Source organism: Lytechinus pictus, chromosome 2, assembly GCF_037042905.1.
Source record: "Lytechinus pictus isolate F3 Inbred chromosome 2, Lp3.0, whole genome shotgun sequence".
NCBI lineage: Eukaryota > Metazoa > Echinodermata > Echinoidea > Temnopleuroida > Toxopneustidae > Lytechinus > Lytechinus pictus.
Window position 1 is genome coordinate 19,159,509 of NC_087246.1, and position 20,544 is coordinate 19,180,052.

General features: G+C 37.4%; 2 protein-coding genes across 4 annotated transcripts in view; one reads left to right on the top strand and one right to left on the bottom strand.

The window, feature by feature from the left end:
* Window positions 1-13,443, top strand: LOC129254621 (carotenoid phi-ring synthase-like). 3 transcript variants are annotated; one of them, XM_054893125.2, is made up of 8 exons: window positions 1-588; window positions 4,444-4,560; window positions 6,447-6,602; window positions 7,725-7,877; window positions 8,432-8,554; window positions 9,119-9,267; window positions 9,832-9,917; window positions 10,533-13,443. In XM_054893125.2, the coding sequence occupies exons 1-8, from the start codon at window positions 552-554 to the stop codon at window positions 11,296-11,298; spliced, it is 1,587 nt and encodes a 528-aa protein (XP_054749100.2). In that variant the 5' UTR covers window positions 1-551; the 3' UTR covers window positions 11,299-13,443. The 3 variants fall into 3 exon arrangements, with proteins under 3 accessions (XP_054749100.2, XP_063968275.1, XP_063968270.1); XM_064112200.1 differs by lacking the exon at window positions 6,447-6,602 and having other exon boundaries at window positions 186-588; XM_064112205.1 differs by lacking the exons at window positions 4,444-4,560; window positions 6,447-6,602 and having other exon boundaries at window positions 154-588.
* LOC129254620 (uncharacterized) overlaps window positions 13,390-20,544 on the bottom strand; it is a 21,703-nt gene continuing 14,548 nt past the window's right edge. Inside the window, exon 7 of the mRNA XM_054893124.2 lies at window positions 13,390-19,853. Within this exon, the coding sequence (XP_054749099.2) occupies window positions 18,115-19,853 (1,739 nt within the window). The 3' untranslated portion in view covers window positions 13,390-18,114. The remainder of the gene's footprint in view (window positions 19,854-20,544) is intronic.

Sequence of the window (20,544 nt, forward strand, 5' to 3'; positions counted from 1 at the left end):
ACATTCAGACCCTTTAACTCGAGTGAAGGGTTTGTACAGCAGGCAAGGGATATGGTGCGAAGCGAGTTAGTCTGTTTCAGATTGCGTCGTTTTATTGCATAAAATCCTTACGTTTGTGAGCAAAGTGGTCTGAATTTCGCAGCCTAATGCTCCGACTGGACATGTGTGTAATCATTACGCTTGACGCATTGACCTATTACAATTAGAAACATTTGTGAATATGTTGAATTAGCTTTGTGTTTACCCATTTACAAACTAATTGCTTTCTCGACCCTGGAGCATCGACGATTAGATAACATGTGATTGTATTGTATCGTCAATGATCGATGTATATCTGCTCAGCCCACCTTGAACACACATGCAGTATGCAGAGAACTTTGACTTGACGGCGATGTAATCTGGTCAAGTGTCGAGGCCATGTAGACTGATAGGCCCCTTCTCGTAGCAGACGATTCCAAACTCTCCTTAAAAACATCAATTAAATTAATGGCACTCGTAATGTGATGGTTTCACCTTTAGCTGATGATCTACCAGACAACGCATTCTGAAAGATGGAGGCACTGCTCAAGTCCATATTCGTACTAACAGGTAAAGTGATCTGCTATATCAAACGATCATTTGCAACATGTTTTTTAATGATTAGTGCAAACGGTAGACGGTCTTGTATAGTTGAACATGCCAAGTGAAGAATGTGTGTAACACGTGCGTACAGTACACGCACGTTTCGTTGAGGTCAGTTGGCACGAGAGTCCACGCTATTTCATAGTCTGCACTCTCGCGCTGTATTACAGGTCCCGGGTCAGGTCAATGGCCTTTGTCCCTTCCATGCATGTATTCTGTAACACAATTTCCCTCGACTGAATTCAAGGCTTACGCAATGGACCCTTACAGAGAAAATGTATCTTTATAGGAGAAAATTATTCCAGTTTATATCCCGAAGTTAAAATTTGTGGATATAATCAGTCCGCGCGGCGATTGTATGTAGGCCTACATACCAGCGAATTGGGAGTTAGAGATGTTTATATACTAGCATGACTAGTACGCTACGAGAGAATTTTGATCGAAATCCAGTCTCGAGTGACAGTCTCGGGTCTATTATCATCCGGGATTTTCATTTATGTCACCTTTTCATTAACTTAGATGAAATATCATGGAGCGTTGTTCTGTCCGGGTGTCATTGCTCATTTGGGCATAGAATGTAATATTTCGTGTTAATTCGAGCCCACTCTCATTTTGACATTAATAATAAAATGAATAAACTTAACAAAAAAAAAAGCACAAGAAATCATCCTTGCTTACGTCAGGCCGTCGTATCTTCCACAAATCGTTACCATTTTTTTCTGCGCAATTAATTCAAAGTTGGTTGGTATTTCAAACTCGAGTTCTTGTTCTTGCTCTTGTAAACATGAGCCTGCATGAATCAAAATAAAGAGGAATTAGACACATTTAATGGATAAATCATTTGATCACTTTGAAAAAGGGGAATCAATATATGTTCGTCCCGGTGTTTCGTATCCGCTGGTTTGATGGACCCAGAGCCAACTCACAGATTGCGAGAAAGGGGAGGGAAGCAGGCCGAGCTTCCTGGGCTGGGAAGGATTTGTTTAAGGGGGGAGGGGTGGGTGGTTTGGGTGGGGAAGCATATGGAAAACTAGCGGACAGAAGGTCCTCGCTGCACGCGCGCACCCTTATAACACGCAGAATTCCCTTGCATTATACCCTTTTTTCACAAACAAATGTGTATCAAGGACAAGCGTTGATTCAGATAGAATTTCCGCCCCCCTGAAATGAATGGTAACAACTTCTTCTATCAGATGACCATAATTCTTTTTACATTCAATTGGTGGGAAATATGGCACTTTATTACATTAAAATCACTCAAAACCATCCATAGTCAGGAATATGTATTGGGATAATGGGTTAGGGGGACATTTTTATAGTACCCGGGTGGATTATATCCGTCGTCACATCGGTGGGTGGTGGTATCATGAATTTCCGCCCAGATAACAATAAAGGGCACATTGTAAGGCAAATACTCATGAAAGAACCATGGAGATTGGTTAATAAGGAAATAGGGCACTTTTATCATCAAATCAGAGGAGATTTTCTTTGTGATAGTGATGTCCGAAGAGCAAACCTACACTCGTGACGGGTCCATTATGTATACGAGGGGTGCATCCTAGCTTACCACTGCATAGCTAAGTCTGAAAATTAAGTTTTGCTTATTTCTTTCATTTTATAATGATGTTTAAATATTCAAACAACGATAATTCATGAAAATTGACTCAAAATATTGCGAATCAACGCTGAAACATTATCTGTGTATACATTTTATCCCTCTGTAATGCTATTTCCCCCATAAAGCCGCAATGGAACATTCCGCACCACTAGTCATACGATGATCGCGAGGTCTGCAAACGTCGTCTGCTATGTTTTTACATGTCCGGTACACTGCATACAAGTTTTCGATATGCTTAGGTGCATTATACTCATTCAGTTTTATTTGATTCGATTGCTTTGCTGCAAACTCATTTTTATGCCATATGCTGTATTTCTTAGACTATAGGCATTACCCAGTTTCAAACTCTTATATATCCTGTATTATGACTCATAGGGGCTCATAGTGCATGCTTTTGCTCAACTGCAGTTACGTTTATTATTTTTTTTAAATAATATTTTATCAGATAATGTATATGTTTTTAACTGAGTTAAATAACTAAATAATTAAAATAACGACTAAAAATAGTGGTTGCCCTTACCCCAACTTGATGTGCATGCGAATGGAAGTGGAACTCTGATATCCCGTCGAATTCTTCACCAACGGCCAACGATCTCGTCGGAACTGACAGTTGTCATGGTTGTATAGATCATTCAGCGGGCGTTCTTATCATATACCGTTCAGGCCCTTCTGTGAAACATATATATATATTTTTTTTTTACAAGTTTTAAGAATTCTCGTTCGATTTGGTTTCAAAAGAGAATATAATTATTTTATGAGTAATCACGTCACCAGTATGTTCACTTTTATATCAAACATAATTAAAGCTATAAAATGCAATTTCATCAGCAGTCTGTAAAGATCGATCATCAATTAAAGGCCTAAGCGAAAAAAAAACATTTAGAAAATGTTGAACTTGCCAAAGGGCGAGGTTACGGAGCGTAATGAGCTAAGGGGCACAGCATGGCGTCTTTCACAAAAATCATTTAAATGACCCCGAGTTAGCGAAGCGAGCGGGCAAATATTTTTACATGACTGAGGGCAAAAGAATAAATTCCATTAAATTTTTACATAATTTAGAATTTCAGAAATCACATCTCACACATTTTTTTTTATTTTTTTCCTTTTTTTATGCCTTTTTTCTTGGTCGTGAAAAAGAAAGTTTTTTTTTTTTTTTTTTTTTTTTTTTTTTTTTTTTGGGGGGGGGGGGGGTGGAGGCATGGCCCCAAAGCCCGCCCCCATAAAAACCACACACACACCTATACGCCAGTGCTCGATAGAACAATACAAATGATAAAAGGAATCAGCTCCTCTTATCCGTTTCATATCATTCATTAACCATGTTAACAGACACATAGAGATTGGCGTTGAACTTTGTATCAAATATGGATTGGTTCATAATTCATTGATTCCTGCCTTCTCATGCCCTGAATAATTGTTATTAAAATTTGTAACGTTTATTTTCAAATTCAAACATTAACTACTCAATGTACATAGTAGGCCCAAGACAGATTAAAAACGGATATTGCAGGCAAACATTAGGGGGATCGTGATCTGAAAGTTAAATTGGTGTAGGTCACGGTTGTGCGTGGTGGTGGTGGTAGTGTATGGTGATGGTTTTATGATGATGAACATCACATGACAAAAGCACAACAAAATATTGTTCAGAAACTTATTCTTTATTAATTGACTGTTCTCTCTACGGGCCTTTTCACACGTGAATCTTGAATCATCATTGTAATGAGGATTTCTATTGTAATCGTGACTGTGATTAGCATTCGTGATTCTAATCATGTTCTAGTTTGGTTTCACGCGTGCTAAATATTCGTCATTATATAGCCTTATTTTTCATTGGAATCATCATTCAAATTATGACTTTTTTACCGTGTGAAAGGGCGGTAAATTGCGTATATTGAATGTCAATCTAACATATTGTTTTCAGGGGCAAATCCGAAATTGGATCGAAAGTTTCATCGAATACGATTGAATTCTACATTTATTTGATTGAAAACTTCTTTGGATTGGTCCCTGATCGCAATCTATTGCAAGGAATTCAGAGAGTTGGTTTGACCGTGTTGATATAAAACATAACCATGATAACTCTTCCATTTTCGAGATGAAATTCATTCAATTTTTACTGATTTTAAAATTCGATCATGAAATAATTAGCAAATGAATCCCGTATCAAATAAAAAAGTGCTTACGATATATATTTTTTTCTTCAGTGGCAATAATATTCCTTCGGTATCTTGGATGCAACGACCCTGTTTATATTGAACCTGTTAATCCGACTGATCCGATCTCTCTACCTTCTGGGATCCACCGAAGTGTCCTTATAGTTGGTAAGGTATTGCTTGTATTTAAAAAAAATATATTAGTGGTTAGGAACTGTATGATACAGGACGAGAAGCAAGCGCGATTCCAGACTGAGAGTTTTTTTTTTTTTTTAGGGGGGGGGGGTTGAGGCCTTCTGGGGACTCGAGAAATTTTCGACATTGGTTTATTCATTTCATGAAATGGCATACACATAGTGTACGTGGGATACTATGCGGACAAAACGGCTTTTTGCAGCTTCCTATGGAGACGATACATATTTCAACAATCAAATAATGCGAGCACGAAGCGCGAGGTGAACATTTTTGACATCCCGTTCCTAAAAACTGGACATACATGTATATTCGAAACCCTTTTTGTAATCATGAACAGGATAGGTATATAACTATACAATAATATTGGTGCGAATGCTAAGCGCGAGCGGAAACAAAATTGAGATTTACACCTATAAACGGGAAACTCTATTCATGTTTTGTAAATCAGGAAAAGGATAGGAAATTGGGTATATATCTTTCTACATTCATAATGTGAGCGCGAAGTGCGAGCATATTTTTTTTTGTATTCTCTTCTGAATCTGGACCATTTAAGCACGTTTTAAATAAAGAACAAGCGTGTCTCAATAAATATGCATACGCGTGTTTAGATTTAGACCTCGAATCTGGGCATTCTAAATAGGCTTACATTTTTTTGTTATAAAAATCAATGATGCGAGCGCGAAGCGCGAGTTGAAAATATTTGATATTCCGATTTGAAAAGGGTGAATTTATGCACTATTTCAAGCACTGTGTAGGAAAATTTTGAATTGGATAGGGATCGCACTTAATAAATGACGCGAACGCGAAGCGCGAGCTGATACTTTTTAAATATAATTTTGACCTACGGCCGGGTCATTCTAAGGATATTTTGTCATCATGTCTGATAAATGTTTTGTATAATTATATACTAAAAACACTTAATATTTTAAGCTCCATATCATCCTAGTGAGCAAGATAAGTATAGAACAGACAATGCGAGCACGAAGCGTGAGCGAAAATTGTATATAGTGACAGGAAAAATGTCTTCCCTCACCATATTTCATTCATTCGTCTTCCTACTCTTATTTTTCCTTTTCATTTTCTCCTGTTTTCCTTTCTTTGTCCCTTCTACAAGTAGTGGGGAGGGACATTTGATATTGTGCCTCCCTTTAAAAAAAGTGTGGGGGGGGGGGGCGTCCCCCTGTGATTTCCGTCCATGTCCGGTGCTGATGTCTATTTGACAAGCAAAATAAACAAAAAGTTTCATTCCAAAATAAAGGTCATTTTCGTCCCAAGAAATTTGACAAAAAATAAAGGGTTTCTTTTAAAAAATGTTGGTAATTTTGGCTACGTTTTCCATTTTGTCACACCGTCCAGAATTCCTGGGGGTGCTGCCTATGGAAAATAATACACGCAGCACCCCCAAGGAAAATCTTGGGGGTGCTTCAGCACATCCGCTATCCAAGTCCATGTATATTAACTATGTTTTGTACTATAATTGGTTTGTATGAATTTATATGAAAATTGTCTATTGGAGGAAAGTAAAAATTTATATATAGAGTATATAGAACCCCGTGGCCCGTTGCAGAAAGAGATAAATTTAAACGCAACTCGAGCCTAAGTGTTTAATATGCGTGTTTCATTGGTTGAATCGCAGTACTTCATGCAACGATTGATCGCAGTACTTCATGCAACGGATCCTGGGAGAGAAGTCTTTGGAACAATTTTGATCGAAAAATCTACTTCCAAAATAATGAAAGAGGTAGAAATTGCATTGAAATGATTAATTCGGTATTTCATAACAGGCCTATTTGCAAATACGCTCCGAGATTTTTTTAAAATACAAACCATCCATAACCATTTTTACCATGATTATTTAGGTGGTGGTCTAGCAGGCCTATCGGCGGCTTTGGAGCTTGCGGAGAGGGGATATAATGTGACTGTAAAGGAGGCTAGCCCAATGCTTGGAGGACGTCTCAAGTCCACCGAGGCCGAAATCCTGGGGGAAACTTTTAGAGTAGATCATGGCTTCCATGGTAAATTCAATTTTTCAGTTGTCAGAAAATTGTTGTCCCTGAAATTCCCATGCATGTCACTAGGGAGTTTTTGCATAGCGTGGCAGAATCAATCCTAGCATGCAGCAAATGCATTGAGAATTTTTTGTTTTGTAATAGTATTTATTAATGCAAGTGTAATCACAACGAAAACCTGGGAGGTCTTTGTCAAAAAGTGGTGAATCGTATCTGCGCTTTCGTCCGATGTCGACGTTTCGACGCTGACGAAATAATGCCGCAAATATCTCGTTCGGTCAGAGTAACGGACGAAACTGCCGTTTCGAATTACCGATCCTCGACGAAGACTTCATTGTCATGAAGGGCATTTGACAATAGATTCTGTACGTTACAGAAAGTGTCTGCGTAGCTGTTGCAAAAACTCCCTGCTGTTGAGCAGAGGACAACAGGGGCCGACCAAATCATGATCAATTAGAATTTCTGTGGGTATATTTTCAGAATAATGTTTTAGTAACGTTGAATAGTTTATCAAATATGAAATTATGCTTTCACTTGGCTTCTTCCTATTTTCTAACATGACTGTGCTTCAAAAAGATTATCAGTGAAGTCAGATCGCAGCTGTGGTCCAGTGGCTTCTCTGCCTGGTCTCGGTCATCTCATCATTATTATTGGGTTTTCTTTTAGTATTGCAGAACGTATTTTTCTTAAATTTATTTCAGAGGCTGAAAATATTAATTAGCTATGTACCAGAACATATATGTCGCTTTGTAATGGTCGTTGTAACATTAGAACCATATTTTAAAGCTTCCGAGTTACTAAAGTCAAAGAATGTGGATGTTACAAAGACTTGAAACCAACCGTAAGTTTGTCTGGTTAACAGATGCATGATCTGTTTTTTTCTTTAAAACAATGTAACCTTTCTGTTTTATTTATTTTTTGTTAATTGCTATAGGTAGTTATGGCATTTATCTGGTAGAATAAGCCGGCCTGTACGTAAGTCTAACTATGCATGTTGTGTTACTCTCAAAATGAGGTAACCGTTGCACCTACACACGTTGGTAGAATTGAGTTGTTGTTCTGGCTATTGATATGAGCAATGGATTAAAATTTATGAATTAATGAAAATTTTCATTTTCTTTGGCGCAGCATTGTTTTATAATTATTACACATTTAAGGACGTACTACACCGTTTGGGTATCAACGACAACTTCCAGAGATGGGGGGCAAATCACTTCCGGTTCAGAACATATAAGGATGAAGTCGTGGAAAGTAAAGGCCCCTATCCTTTCAACGTAGTAGGTAAGTCTTTGTACAGTAGGCCTAGTATTACGTCCAGATGCTCTAATCATATCCCAAATCATATTTTCTTCATTATATTTATACAGACTGAATTTTTTTTCTGAAAAATATTATCTCGTTTTTATTATAGTAAATATTACCAAATTATTGAACAAAAAACGGAAGAAAATGAAATCAAATTGTGCCTCCAATTTCCTTGTCTCTAGTAAAACATAGACACGATTTAAAGAAACCTGAATTTTGCTTAGTTGAGTTAATACCGTAATTTGAAAGGATCTGGTCTTATAGTCAACATTGGCATAATTCTAAATGTCAAGATTCAAAGCCACCCATAAAAAAACCCCAAAATGGTGAGGTTGACTTCTCGATCGGTACAAAGATTCGCTTAAGATAGATTTCTGAATCACATCGGTCCAACCTTGTGGACAGGTCGGCAAAACGAAAGGGAAATATGAAGGGTCACCATAGCACTCTTTTCTGGATGTATGATTGGCATCAAGTTCCGCCTAAATGTTTGTCTTGTTGATATTTTGATTACTTGATGTTTTCTGCAGCTACACTCCTGAAGAGCCCGAATTTTAAGGTCTCAGATATATTTGGTATCTTGCGTATATCTCTGTTCTTTGCGTACTACAACCATGACACTGTCTACCAGCGATACGGAAACATCACATTCGGTGGGTATGCCATTTCACTATCTAAGATGGCACTGTGTAATAGGTTTAACATGTATGCATATAAAGCCTTCTGATTTCAACCACCGTTGCTCAAGAATGTTTAAATATGCATATCTGGGCCCCTTTGCATAAAGGTTACTATCATGGTTACTTTGCCATCCAATGGTAATCACCATGGTAACTCTGATCACCAACCAATTAAAATCAAGGATTACATACAACTTTCCATTGGATGGCAAAGTTACCATAAGAAAGTGATATGACGCATTAAGAGCGATCGACTGCTTTATTGAATACCCAGAAGATGATTTAGGCCTGCATTTTATGTTTCTAACCATTTAACTCAAGAAAGGAAGTTGTATTTCGAGTCCCATATTCACAACTTGGTGATAGTAGCCTCTGTTGTAGATGATCCTTCCTTGCTGTGCGCACTCCCAAGGATGCCTGTAAATAATATGGAAAAGAAAATCCCCAAAGTAACTAAAATGTATTTATACTAATTTGAAATGAGGCTTACAAGTGCGGTGCAGCAGTAGTCTCATGCTTCCCCTTTATTTCTTGTAGATGAGTGGGCGGAAGCAGAAAGAGCACCAGTGTGGTTTGCGGATACTGTCCTACGTCCTGCTCTTTCTGTAACCTTCAATGAGCGAACTGTTCTCAATGCCGCAGAGATTCTGATGTACTCGCACTTTTATTTCACTGGAGATGAGAAGGTGATAATTATCATATTTATTATTGAATATCATTTTGTCAGCCAAGCGTTGTATTTTTTTTTTTTTGGGGGGGGGGGGTGGACGGAGGAATTTGTATGGAAACTTGATAGTAGTCATCAGTCATCATATTTCCATATTACTATTATGTTGAGAAGAATAAGGAATCAAATTCGCAGTAGAGAAGCATGCAGACGCTTTAGTGGTGATTTGGATGGATGACCTAAACAATTAGTACGTTAATTTTGACATTTTGCAACGCTTCGTAGCGGTAAAATTTGGAGTCTTTGGAGTGTACAGAGTGCACTTCATTTAAGAAGCGTTTCTTCTGGTAAATTATATTTCTTAGAAATCGCCTAGTCATCCTATGTGTAAATTGCGGACAAAAATATCGGCTGTAAAATAAATGTTTGTACTTGGGATAATTCGTCTTCAGTGCTTATACAAGACGGTACTACACAGTATAATATTGATAATTAGTTTTGCTATAGATAATTATCAAACTATCAATATGTACATCCCATTCATTACCGGTACAAAGTACTATACTACCATTTGTTTTAATAGGCCGATCAACGTTTGATAGCTAAAGTGGATCATCGGACTGCTGTATTTGACCCATGGGAACATAGATTGAAGTCTCTAGGCGTAAAGTGAGTCCTCTACGTCTCGTTCTATGCCCTATTCTCCATTGATAAGAAGTTACTGAAACTACCATAAGACACTTGGAGTTAAAATGTTATTTTGTATTTTACGACGTTTCCATTTGATAGAAATTGATTACGTGGAAGATTGATAATATAGAGCAAGGATCTAAGCTTAAATACTGAGCCGTGATTTCCAGTCATACCATATATTTGTCATATTAACCGAAGATTAAATAGGGTAAATTAGAAACCATTATAAATGGGGGAAACGATGATTTTTTTACGAGGGTTTTTATGATAATTTACATCTTATACTGAGACCCTGTCTGAAGTTATAGAATCGAGATTCCATGGCGTGGGTTCGAATACCACCGCTGCCACAAGATGTGGTCTCTATAACAAACTGACAGACAGTATTGAAGGGCGGAAATCTGACTGTTTACAGTATACACATTACAGTATCTCACCTTAAAATAAACACGAGAAGTATGCATCCCTAGGCTCAAGGCCAGTATGTTTACAATATCTAGGGACTTCAAACAAGTGCATGATGGGATTAATCATACGTAACGCAACACCGACTAGGTTTACTCCTACGATACCTCCTTTTTTTCTTTTCAGAATAGAGAAGAATACTTTTGTCACTGATCTAAGATTTAACAACAAGGACTGGCACGTGTCTGGTATATCGCCTGGCGCACATGAGTCGTACGATCATGTAATATTAGCAACCGACTTGTCGGCCGTAAAAGCGATCTTCACGAAAACTATCCTACATTTTCCTAGAAGTAAGCAAGTGAATTGCATCCAGGAGAGGCTCCAGCAACTTCCCCTAGCACCTCCTTATAAGGTACTTAGGGTTTGGTTCGATAAACAACTCTCATCAACTCACCCGCCAATTCTACAAACGCCCGAATTTCATCCTATCAACTTAGTTGTACAGTATCATCTTATTGAAGAGAAGTCACGTGAGTGGAGTCAGCGGACTGGTGGATCTATTATCGAGTTTCACCTCTATGATTGGTCGTATGGCGACGTGGAGGACAGAAATGTATGGACAAAGATAGCTCCTACGGTTAAAAACATTTACCCCGAAATATTTGTCAAGAATTTCAAAATATTAGGTCATTTCGTCCATTCCGGAAAGGAATTTGCATCATTCCCCGCCAGTCTTGAACATATCAGACCAACCGTCAATTTCCCATCGGAGTGTGGAGTTACGAATCTGAACTTTGCAGGCGATTGGTTGCACACACATTACCCATCAGCCCTGATGGAACGAGCCGTATCAACAGGAAGAATCGCAGCCAATCAGGTGCTTCTTTCAGATCACGTGAGACAGGCACCTACCCTTGTAACCAGTAATTATGGTCCGGGATATATATGAATGTGCTTGATTTACAAAATGTGTGTTAAAGAATATGTTTTTTTGTATAATAAGTGTGTGAATGAGATACAGTAATCGATCAATTATTTTGAGATCATTTACTTCAAAATGTGTTTACGTAATAATAACTTATTTTGTTATTAATTATAAACCCAAAACCTGACAGACTAGATGAATGAGTAAGCCTATACTTCTAGATATATTGGACAATGAAATTCCACCAAATACAAATAGTACTAAAGGAAAAGAATCCTGAAAAGAAGCCATTTGTATTCGTTCCCAATCTCGTGTTCAGTACTTTTCAGTGATAATAATAATGAAATGGTCAGGAGTTTATGGAGGTATTATTTGATGATTTCGTGCTACTGTGCTTCATTTATAAATTTTATTTCAGAGACACTTCAAACGCTTTTCATTATTGATGATACATTTTTTTATCTTGGTATTCATGGTATCCAAACAATTGATGTTACTCCTAGCAAGGGATTACAGAAAGTATCGGACAGGCCTTCCCCTTGGGGCGAGTCCACGAGGTCGATTATTTTCCCCACGTTGTGTTTGTCTTGAAACAGTTATGATCTGGAGGATATGGAATAATAGTATACAAATAATGAATTTTGATGAGTGCAATGGATAGAATACTTCATAAGGCGTAGCCAAGTTGAATGGATTATTCATTTCATCTTTCACCAAATAAAAGTATTATGTTCATTGTACGAATGAAAAGAACATTCATTATTTGTTTTATATGACACCTAAAAATAGATCCCTGTCATTTGGAATTTATAGATTTGAATGCAAAAGTGCATTCAGTGCGAACGCGGTCTGTTTATTGTCGCATACATACAAACACGCGCACTGTAAACACAAGTGCGTCTGTTTTTACGTGTATGGTATGGATCCAAAATTGCAAAGATGATGACATCATTGTAAAATGGGCTAAATGATCGACATCAAACAACCGATCAAAGGACAAGGATCTATCTAGGTGTCATACATTGCATTTTACTGGATATTTTTTTTTGCGATTTTACATGAAATTTTATTTGGATCGGGCATCTGCGTATCTTGCTTTTTTTATTATGCAGTATTTCTCAATCATGGTCTGAAGAATTTCCGAATCAACTATCAAAACACTTATCGAACATGTCATGTTCTAAAGATTTCCGAATTTGATCTTTGTCTGTAATTTGTAATAAGCTTGCAAATGCCCCTTTAAAAAAAAAAAACATAACCAAGAAATAATATGAAAAACAAGACAAATTGTTTCAAACCAAAATGTTTAGTTTTCACAAGGAATATACGGTTGAAAAGGGACCCAAGGGCCACTACACTTATAAAATGGAAGAGATGATTCTCAAGTATAAATAATATTGACCAGATTTTAATACCAAAGCATCCGCAAATTAATCCACGTTGTTACTATCCGCAACTTCCAGTCTTCATTTGAGAATATGCTTAGTGGAAACTTTCCACGGACCCAAACAAGATATCCTAATGCCAGAAGATGCGAGAATAATCGGCCTCGTGGACCCTCATCATTGTGAACCCTCGGGCCCGTATTCTGAACTCGGGTTCAAATTAAACCCTGGTTTAAAGTTGTGGTTTAACTATGGAGAGCCAATTGGGGCACAAATCCCCAACAGTAAACATCCAATTTATTAACTCATATGACAACCAAAATGTCTGGGAATGGTAACTGAAGTATTTTGAAGTATTTTTCATCATAAAGAAAGCAAAAGGAAACAAAATAGTAAACATAAGAAATATACAATATAAACAGAATATTATAATTTTGGCTCTCCATAATTTTAGCACAGAATTAGACTGTGGTCTAAGTTAAACCTGACTTCAGAATACGGGCCTCGGTTTCGTAGGGAATAATCGGCCTCGTGGGAATACAAATTTTAGCTGTAGCAAATCGGTTTGCCCTGCTTGTTGTAAGAAGCAGATCAACAGTTAATACAATTGATCGAATGATTGTAATTTTATACGCCCCATTGGCCATCTTTGTGAAAGGGAATACACACAAAACACGCGAAAATAAACCATACACTTTTTTTTCACTGTTAAAGCATTTTATTTGCGTCATTTATTTGGTGTATTATTAAAAATAGTAATATTGGTTGGTTTTCTAATTATTTTTTTATATATTTGATAAAGTAGAACATTGCATAACTGTGGTAGATGTACTGAACGAAAATTATTAGTAAGTTAGTATGAGAAATGCCGTCAGACTTGGACTGCACCATAGAACTGCACACACCTGCGCACGCCATCAGTAATACGCGTGCAATTACACACACCAACACAGCAAAAACTGTGGTGTTAACCGGTGTACATAGAGGACCACACCAGTTATTTTACACCGGTGTTAAATTGGTGCTGTTAGTTTTACACCTATAGGTGTTATTACAACACCTGTGGTTGTTACATTTACACTCTTTGGTGTTATGTTCAATCTCTCGGGTGTAATTTTAACACCTCGGGGTTTGGTCCTCTATTAACACCAACTGGTGTCAGTTTTAACACCGCAGTTTTTACAGTGAACTCATAACCCATGAGTTTTAATTTCATGATGCCATTGGCGAGTATATATGTATCATAAATTCCATAAATTTTGTTTTCAAACAATACACTATAAATTGTAAATCTAACATGTCTAATGATGTTTTTATATTGGGGTAAATCATTTCAATATTAAGAAATGCAATATATGGAATTCATGTGTAGCCACTGCTATAAACAGTGATAAAGAAATCTTAATTTATTACTGTTTGCCCTAATTGTATAAACTTTACTGAAATAATGTGTGGCATATTTAGCCAGAATAAATCGCTGCGTATGCTTAAATAAGTTAAAAATTGAATATCTTTCAACAAATTTTCTTATATAATCTCCATTAAATTTGTGGCAAGAAAAAGTTAAATAAAATATCCGATATTCGTAAGCTTTATAACTATATCTTTAAATATACTGTACGATGTCCAACATAATGTACTTCAAGAGGTGTAATCGCTATGTTTTGTACAATAGGAGGGAATTACTACACTACATATAAGATATTTATGAACGCATTTTCTTTCATGGTTACAGTTGTGCAAAATTAATTCAGGTGCTGAGTATATGAATGGTGATCTACAGTGCGTATCAACAACAAGTGGAATGCCTCTGGCCGTCTCACCTGCATCACGCGATTCAATATAGCAGCAGTGCTGATTTTGAAAACTACTATAACTCGCACAAGATGTTCAGTGATACTTGGTTACTCTTATTTCCACGTTTTATGAACTAGACCAATACACTTATAGAGATATGATGGCAATTCAAAAAATACCCCCAACGTGGCCAAAGTTCTTTGACCTTACATGACCTTTGACCTTGATCATGTGACCTGAAACTCGCACAGGATGTTCAGTGATACTTGATTACTATTATGTCCAAGTTTTATGAACTAGACCAACACACTTTTAAATTTATGGCTGTAATTCAACAAATACCCCAATTTGGCCAAAGTTCATTGACCCTAAATGACCTTTGACCTTAATCATGTGACCTGAAACTTGCACAGGATGTTCAGTAATACTTGATTACTATTATGTCCAAGTTTCATGAATCAGATCCATAAACTTTCAAAGTTATGATGGTAATTCAACAGATACCCCCAATTCGGCCAAAGTTCATTGACCCTAAATGACCTTTGACCTTGGTCATGTGACGTGAAACTCATGCAGGATGTTCAGTGATACTTGATTAACCTTATGTATAAGTTTCATGAACTAGGTCCATATATTTTCTAAGTTATGATGACATTTCAAAAACTTAACCTTAGGTTAAGATTTTGATGTTGATTCCCCCAACATGGTCTAAGTTCATTGACCCTAAATGACCTTTGACCTTAGTCATGTGACATGAAACTCAGGCAGGATGTTCAGTAATACTTGATTAACCTTATGGCCAAGTTTCATGAACTAGGTCCATATACTTTCTAAGTTATGCTGTCATTTCAAAAACTTAACCTCAGGTTAAGATTTGGTGTTGACGCCGCCGCCGCCGTCGCCGTCGCCGCCGCCGTCGCCGTCGCCGTCGGAAAAGCGGCGCCTATAGTCTCACTCTGCTATGCAGGTGAGACAAAAACGGGACAGACTTGAAAAGTCTATAAAATTTTAGTTTCAAATTATTATGTCTATATTTTGGTGTTAATAGGTGCTCTAAGGTCTTGTCTTTCAAATGCTATTAAAAAAAATTAGTTTCGTTCATGCTTGAGCGAACACGGGACGTTTTTGTTGGGGGTTCAAAAAGAGGCTTGCGCCAGAATTGCAGAATATGAGTAATATGATGATCGGACTTCTATCTAATTAGCAGACTTCCTCTTAACCTTTTCATTATCTTTGCCATAATTTTCAAATCATGCGGTCAAAATTCATTTTCAGATCTATTTATTTGCTTGAATTATTCTGTTATTTCTTTTTAATATGCTCTCTGTTAGCTTTGAATATTCCTTCTTCAAGCAAAAATTTTTCTTTACAACCGAATTATGGGAGAGCATGGATTTTTTTTATTCAAATCCTTTCATTATGTGCTACAAAGGTTATGGTTCCTTTTGAACAAAGCCACACAGATGGGCGGGCGCTCGGGTTGCTCCCCCCCCCCCTTAATTAAAAAAATCATGACCAAGAAAAAAGTGGACAGGAAATAAAAGGAAAGATAGAAAGTAAAATATGATATTATTTTCTGAATATTATGTCAAATTCTATCACAAACTTTGATATTGTAATTTAAAAAAGTGGGAATATTTGCGTGCTCACTTCGCTCGCTCACAACTTTTTAATACATTTTACTCGATCTGCCATATCTAGCTCCTTCAAAATTCACTCAATACATCATGGTCATTGAAAGACATGAATCCCTTCCTGTGTTTCCTGTCAAGCAATTAACTTGGTCAAGGAATTAATGACCCATTGGAAAATAGATTCATGTCTTTTAAAGGTACATAACATAATTTGTTTCACATAATAAAACGATTTGAATAATCACAAGTTTTCCCAATTAATAATTCAAATCTTCTTGCTTGGGTTGACAAAAAAAATCTTCTTTCCTCAGTTACTTATGAAGGAAAATTAAAAGGTAAGAGAAGTCTAAATGAAAAACAAAATAATTCAATTAAATAAATAACTTTGTAAGTGAAATTTGACAGCATAATTTGAAAATTGTGGCACAGATAATGAAAAGGTCAAGAGGAAGTCTCCTGATTAGCAAAAAGTCTGATCACTGTATTACACATATTCTGCAATTCTGGCGCAAGCCTCTTTTTGAACCCCCAACAAAAACGTCATGTGTTCGCTCAAGCATGAATAAAATTTATTTTTTTAAATTGCATTTAAAAGATAAGACCTTAGAGCATCTATTAACACTAAAATATAGACATCATTATTTGAAACAAAAATTTGATAAAATTTTCAAATCTGTCCCGTTTTTTTTAATACGCACTGTATATCTATACAAGTTATGTTAACACTGCATTGGTATACATCAATATATACATTTGCTCTGTATTCGTATGTAGCATCTGTAGATTAAAGAGAGGGGGGGGGGGGTGGGATGTAAGAAGGCTATAGGAAATATGAATGAAAATATGAGTGGAAAGAGCGTTGCCTAAAGTTTACATGAGAGGAGAAACATAAGACGTGAGGGGCGTACTTTATACCCTCAAAGCACTAACGTTGGAAAAATCCAATGGAAATTGTGTTTTAGCCAAAAATCGTAAAAGTACAATTTCTACTTTTACTGATTAAACTCAATGAATTTCGTCTTGTTTATAATCAGAATAAATTCGCCGACGATTTCGAATTTCTTTAAAGCCGGAAAACAAATTAACACGTTAGAAGAAAAATACATGAGAAAAAATTGTGATATTGAGTTTTTGTTTGAGTACACTTGATCAGAATCCTACGAAGAGTCTGTATTTTTTGGGGCCGTTTGGGTGACATATTTAGTTAATTAGAGCATTTTTTTCATTTTTAAAATATAAATTAGCATATTTAAATGGTAATGAAATTGTTTGAAGAATAATTGATCATACAGTTTTGTAGATTACGCCATTGGTAAAGCGCGTGCCGACTTTCGTCGCGATAGCGTGGTCGACGGCCGAGATGATAAGGGTGTGGGTCCTGAATCAGTCCCCGTCTTCTTGGGCGTCTAAATAGCCCATTTTTTAAGGGTTAAAGTGTTTTTTTTTTAATAAAATGTTATCATACACCCATATACGTATTATATACGACCTTATACAAAGTATTACATTCCGTTTATACATCATTCACGGCAACCATGGTCCACTACTATCCGAATCAGAAGTTCTACGATACAATATTGAATTCATTGACAGCTTCAAAAAGATTAGCATCAGTCAGTCCCCGCAACAATGCAAATATATACATACATCTAATCATTAAACAAATCTGTTACATATAGGCTTTAAGTGCAGCATTATCATTAGATTTTTTTAAGAATGTGTCGGTGGTTGTGAGCTATGTATGTGGCAAACTAGCAGTCCGTATATCGTGTTGCATTATGTCATTAATGCACAGGAAAGCGAGCTCCTGAAGTCTAATATTTGCAATAATTGTCTTCTCACTCCTATACTATATCATATCCCTCCAGGATAAGGATCACTGCATCAGTGCTTGAGTTTCATCAAGTTTATTTGAATATGCTATATAAGTGGAATGATAAATAAAATAAGTTTATGTACACAACGACAAACCCAAGCAATTTGTGACAAATAAACTCATTGGGTTCCTCTCTCAGTGAGGCAGTTTATAAATCTGAGTTATCAGATATGTCATGTGGAATTGAGTATTTTTCGAGGAATGGCAAGAATCGTGGAAAGACATCTTTTTCGGCGTTCTTGCCAACGATGCAGTCTAAGTGGTTATAAGCAGGTACCATGAAGCATTCATAGTGCTGATCTGGATGACTTTCCTGGCATCTTTGGTGGCTACGTTGGACCGACTTCTTATCCCAACGACTGTTCTTCTCTCCCATGAAGTAAAGGATGGGAACGTTGAGGCGTGACATAGCTTCCTTGTACTCTGTATGCTCATGGTAGTTCTTTGCGTCATACTTGGGAATGAGAGGCTTGTCCCCATCACGGTTGCACAACACCTTCTTGTTAGAAGACTTTGCAAGGTGCTTGAAGAGATCCTTGTTCGTAAAGCCGTTCCATTCGTGCAAGGTGTCATGAGTATTCTTGTTCAGATTACTGTGCTGCCAAGACGGCCGATACAAGAAAGTGACACGGTGACAAACGTGGCTGTCACAATGTTCCTTAGCTGACGTCACAAAGCTGGCATATCTGTCCGATATGACATTGAACACTCTCCCCATCCAGTTCTCGTTAGTGTCGGTGTACGCATCAACACCATCGCCAATGAAGTTTGGACCGGTAGTGGATGATGCAGAGGGCTTGACTACGAACCCAAGCTGAGATGATACAATACTACTGACTTTCTCTTTGGCGAGATAACCTCCGAGGAGTGAAGCAAATGCAACCAGGGATCCGACTCCATGGCCGAAGATCTGGACGCTGGCTATCTTGGTCGCCTGAAGAATGTGGTCAATTGCGACGGGAACATCGAACTCTGCTGCATCTATGACAGTACATCCATTCTTGTGAGACGGCAGCGATATTGAGTACCGCATATCCATGGACCAAACGTCAAATCCTTTCTCTACCAGGTACTCCACCAGGTTCTTGTTGACTGTATCAATAGTGAAGATGCGACTTGAAACACCTAGCCCATGAAGTAGTAGAATAGGACCTTTCCCCCCTCCTCTGTAACGCGTTAGGACAAGCGGTACACCATCTCCTGCAGGAAGCTCCATGGGAACAATGTCATCTTGATCCATCTTTAGGAGTCTTCTTTCCCTCGGAGATGCATCGGGATCAAACGGTGTTGTGGAAGGACTAAATATGCCATAGACCTCCCATAGAGAACCAGCGAAGAATTTGCAGAATTTGGTCTTCCATCTCAATCTCTCTTTGGCATTGTTGCAGTTGGTGACCTCGATGGTCGTGAGCTGTTTCATGAAGTCACGGATCTTGAGCTTCAGCTTACCTTCCCCGACTTTCTCTGATGACGCATCGGACCCCTTCGTCACGGTGAAGTTCATATGCGTCGTATCAGTAAGACCAGTTGCCAGGACACCATTCTTATGGATGCATTTTTCACCATGGAAGTAGAAAACGCGTCCCTCTCCATCGGTCAAGGTCATTTTGTAGATCATTTCTTTGGTCTCAACCCTGTCTTCGCTCTCTGCAAACAACTGAAAGACGCCATCAGAAACAGTCAGTGGCGTATTTGACAGTGCATCACACTTGACAATACCGAAGATTCCGGCGCGATGGTTAGGATCGAGAATCAGCATGTGGTATATATCTTTCGATTCGATGGTAAGTTTGAAGTGAAACTGGGCCTTCTCGTTGCCAATAATCAGTTTACCGGTCATCTTCTCTGTGAAGCGGAATCCGGGTTTGGTCTTCCTGTATACTGTAGCTAGATTGATAAGATAAATAATATAACATAAAACAAGAAGTTAAATACAACGGCGAAGTATACTGTGCAAGCTCAATAGACCAGTTTGTAGTTACCTTACCGTCAAATCGTTTCAAATGACCTTTCTTTTATTATATTAGCATAGGCAATTTTCAAAGCAAGATATTTATTACATAGCATGATGCAGAAATTACATATACCAGGTGAGTAGAATAGCACGTCTGTAAACTCTTTAAATTGACCATTCTTGATCTCGTTTCTTCTTCGACTTGGGCTTACTGGTTTTGGAACTAAGTGACACCCCATAGTTTTCCATAACTTGTATTGGCAAAAAATGGCCAAAGGTACTACTCATTTCTGAATAAATATAATTTTCTTACCCTTGAAATTATTATTTCATCAGACCAAAAATTGCTCAAAGATGGGAATTGTATGTAAAATTCATTGCAAATTGTGATGTAGAATATAGCCTGTGCAAATGTATTTTTTGTTATTTCAACTCGTATAATCAATATTACGTTATTCATGACCGCAGAAGTCCCGCCGACATATGCCACTAAGTTAATAAAAATAGAAAGGTCGTAGATAGAAAGAAATTAGGCCTACGGTAAGAATTAAAAATATAGTACAATACATATAGAACCTGATTTTGATACCGAACTGTCGTTACATTATGAATATTATAAAATGG

What these genes read in the sequence shown, in the direction of transcription:
- LOC129254621 (XM_054893125.2), top strand. Translation starts at nt 552, where the DNA reads ATGGAGGCACTGCTCAAGTCCATATTCGTACTAACAG. An exon ending in AGTAGATCATGGCTTCCATG is followed by an intron (nt 6,603 to 7,724) that starts GTAAATTCAATT and finishes TCTTTGGCGCAG; the next exon opens with CATTGTTTTATAATTATTAC. An exon ending in TTGAAGTCTCTAGGCGTAAA is followed by an intron (nt 9,918 to 10,532) that starts GTGAGTCCTCTA and finishes TTTTCTTTTCAG; the next exon opens with AATAGAGAAGAATACTTTTG.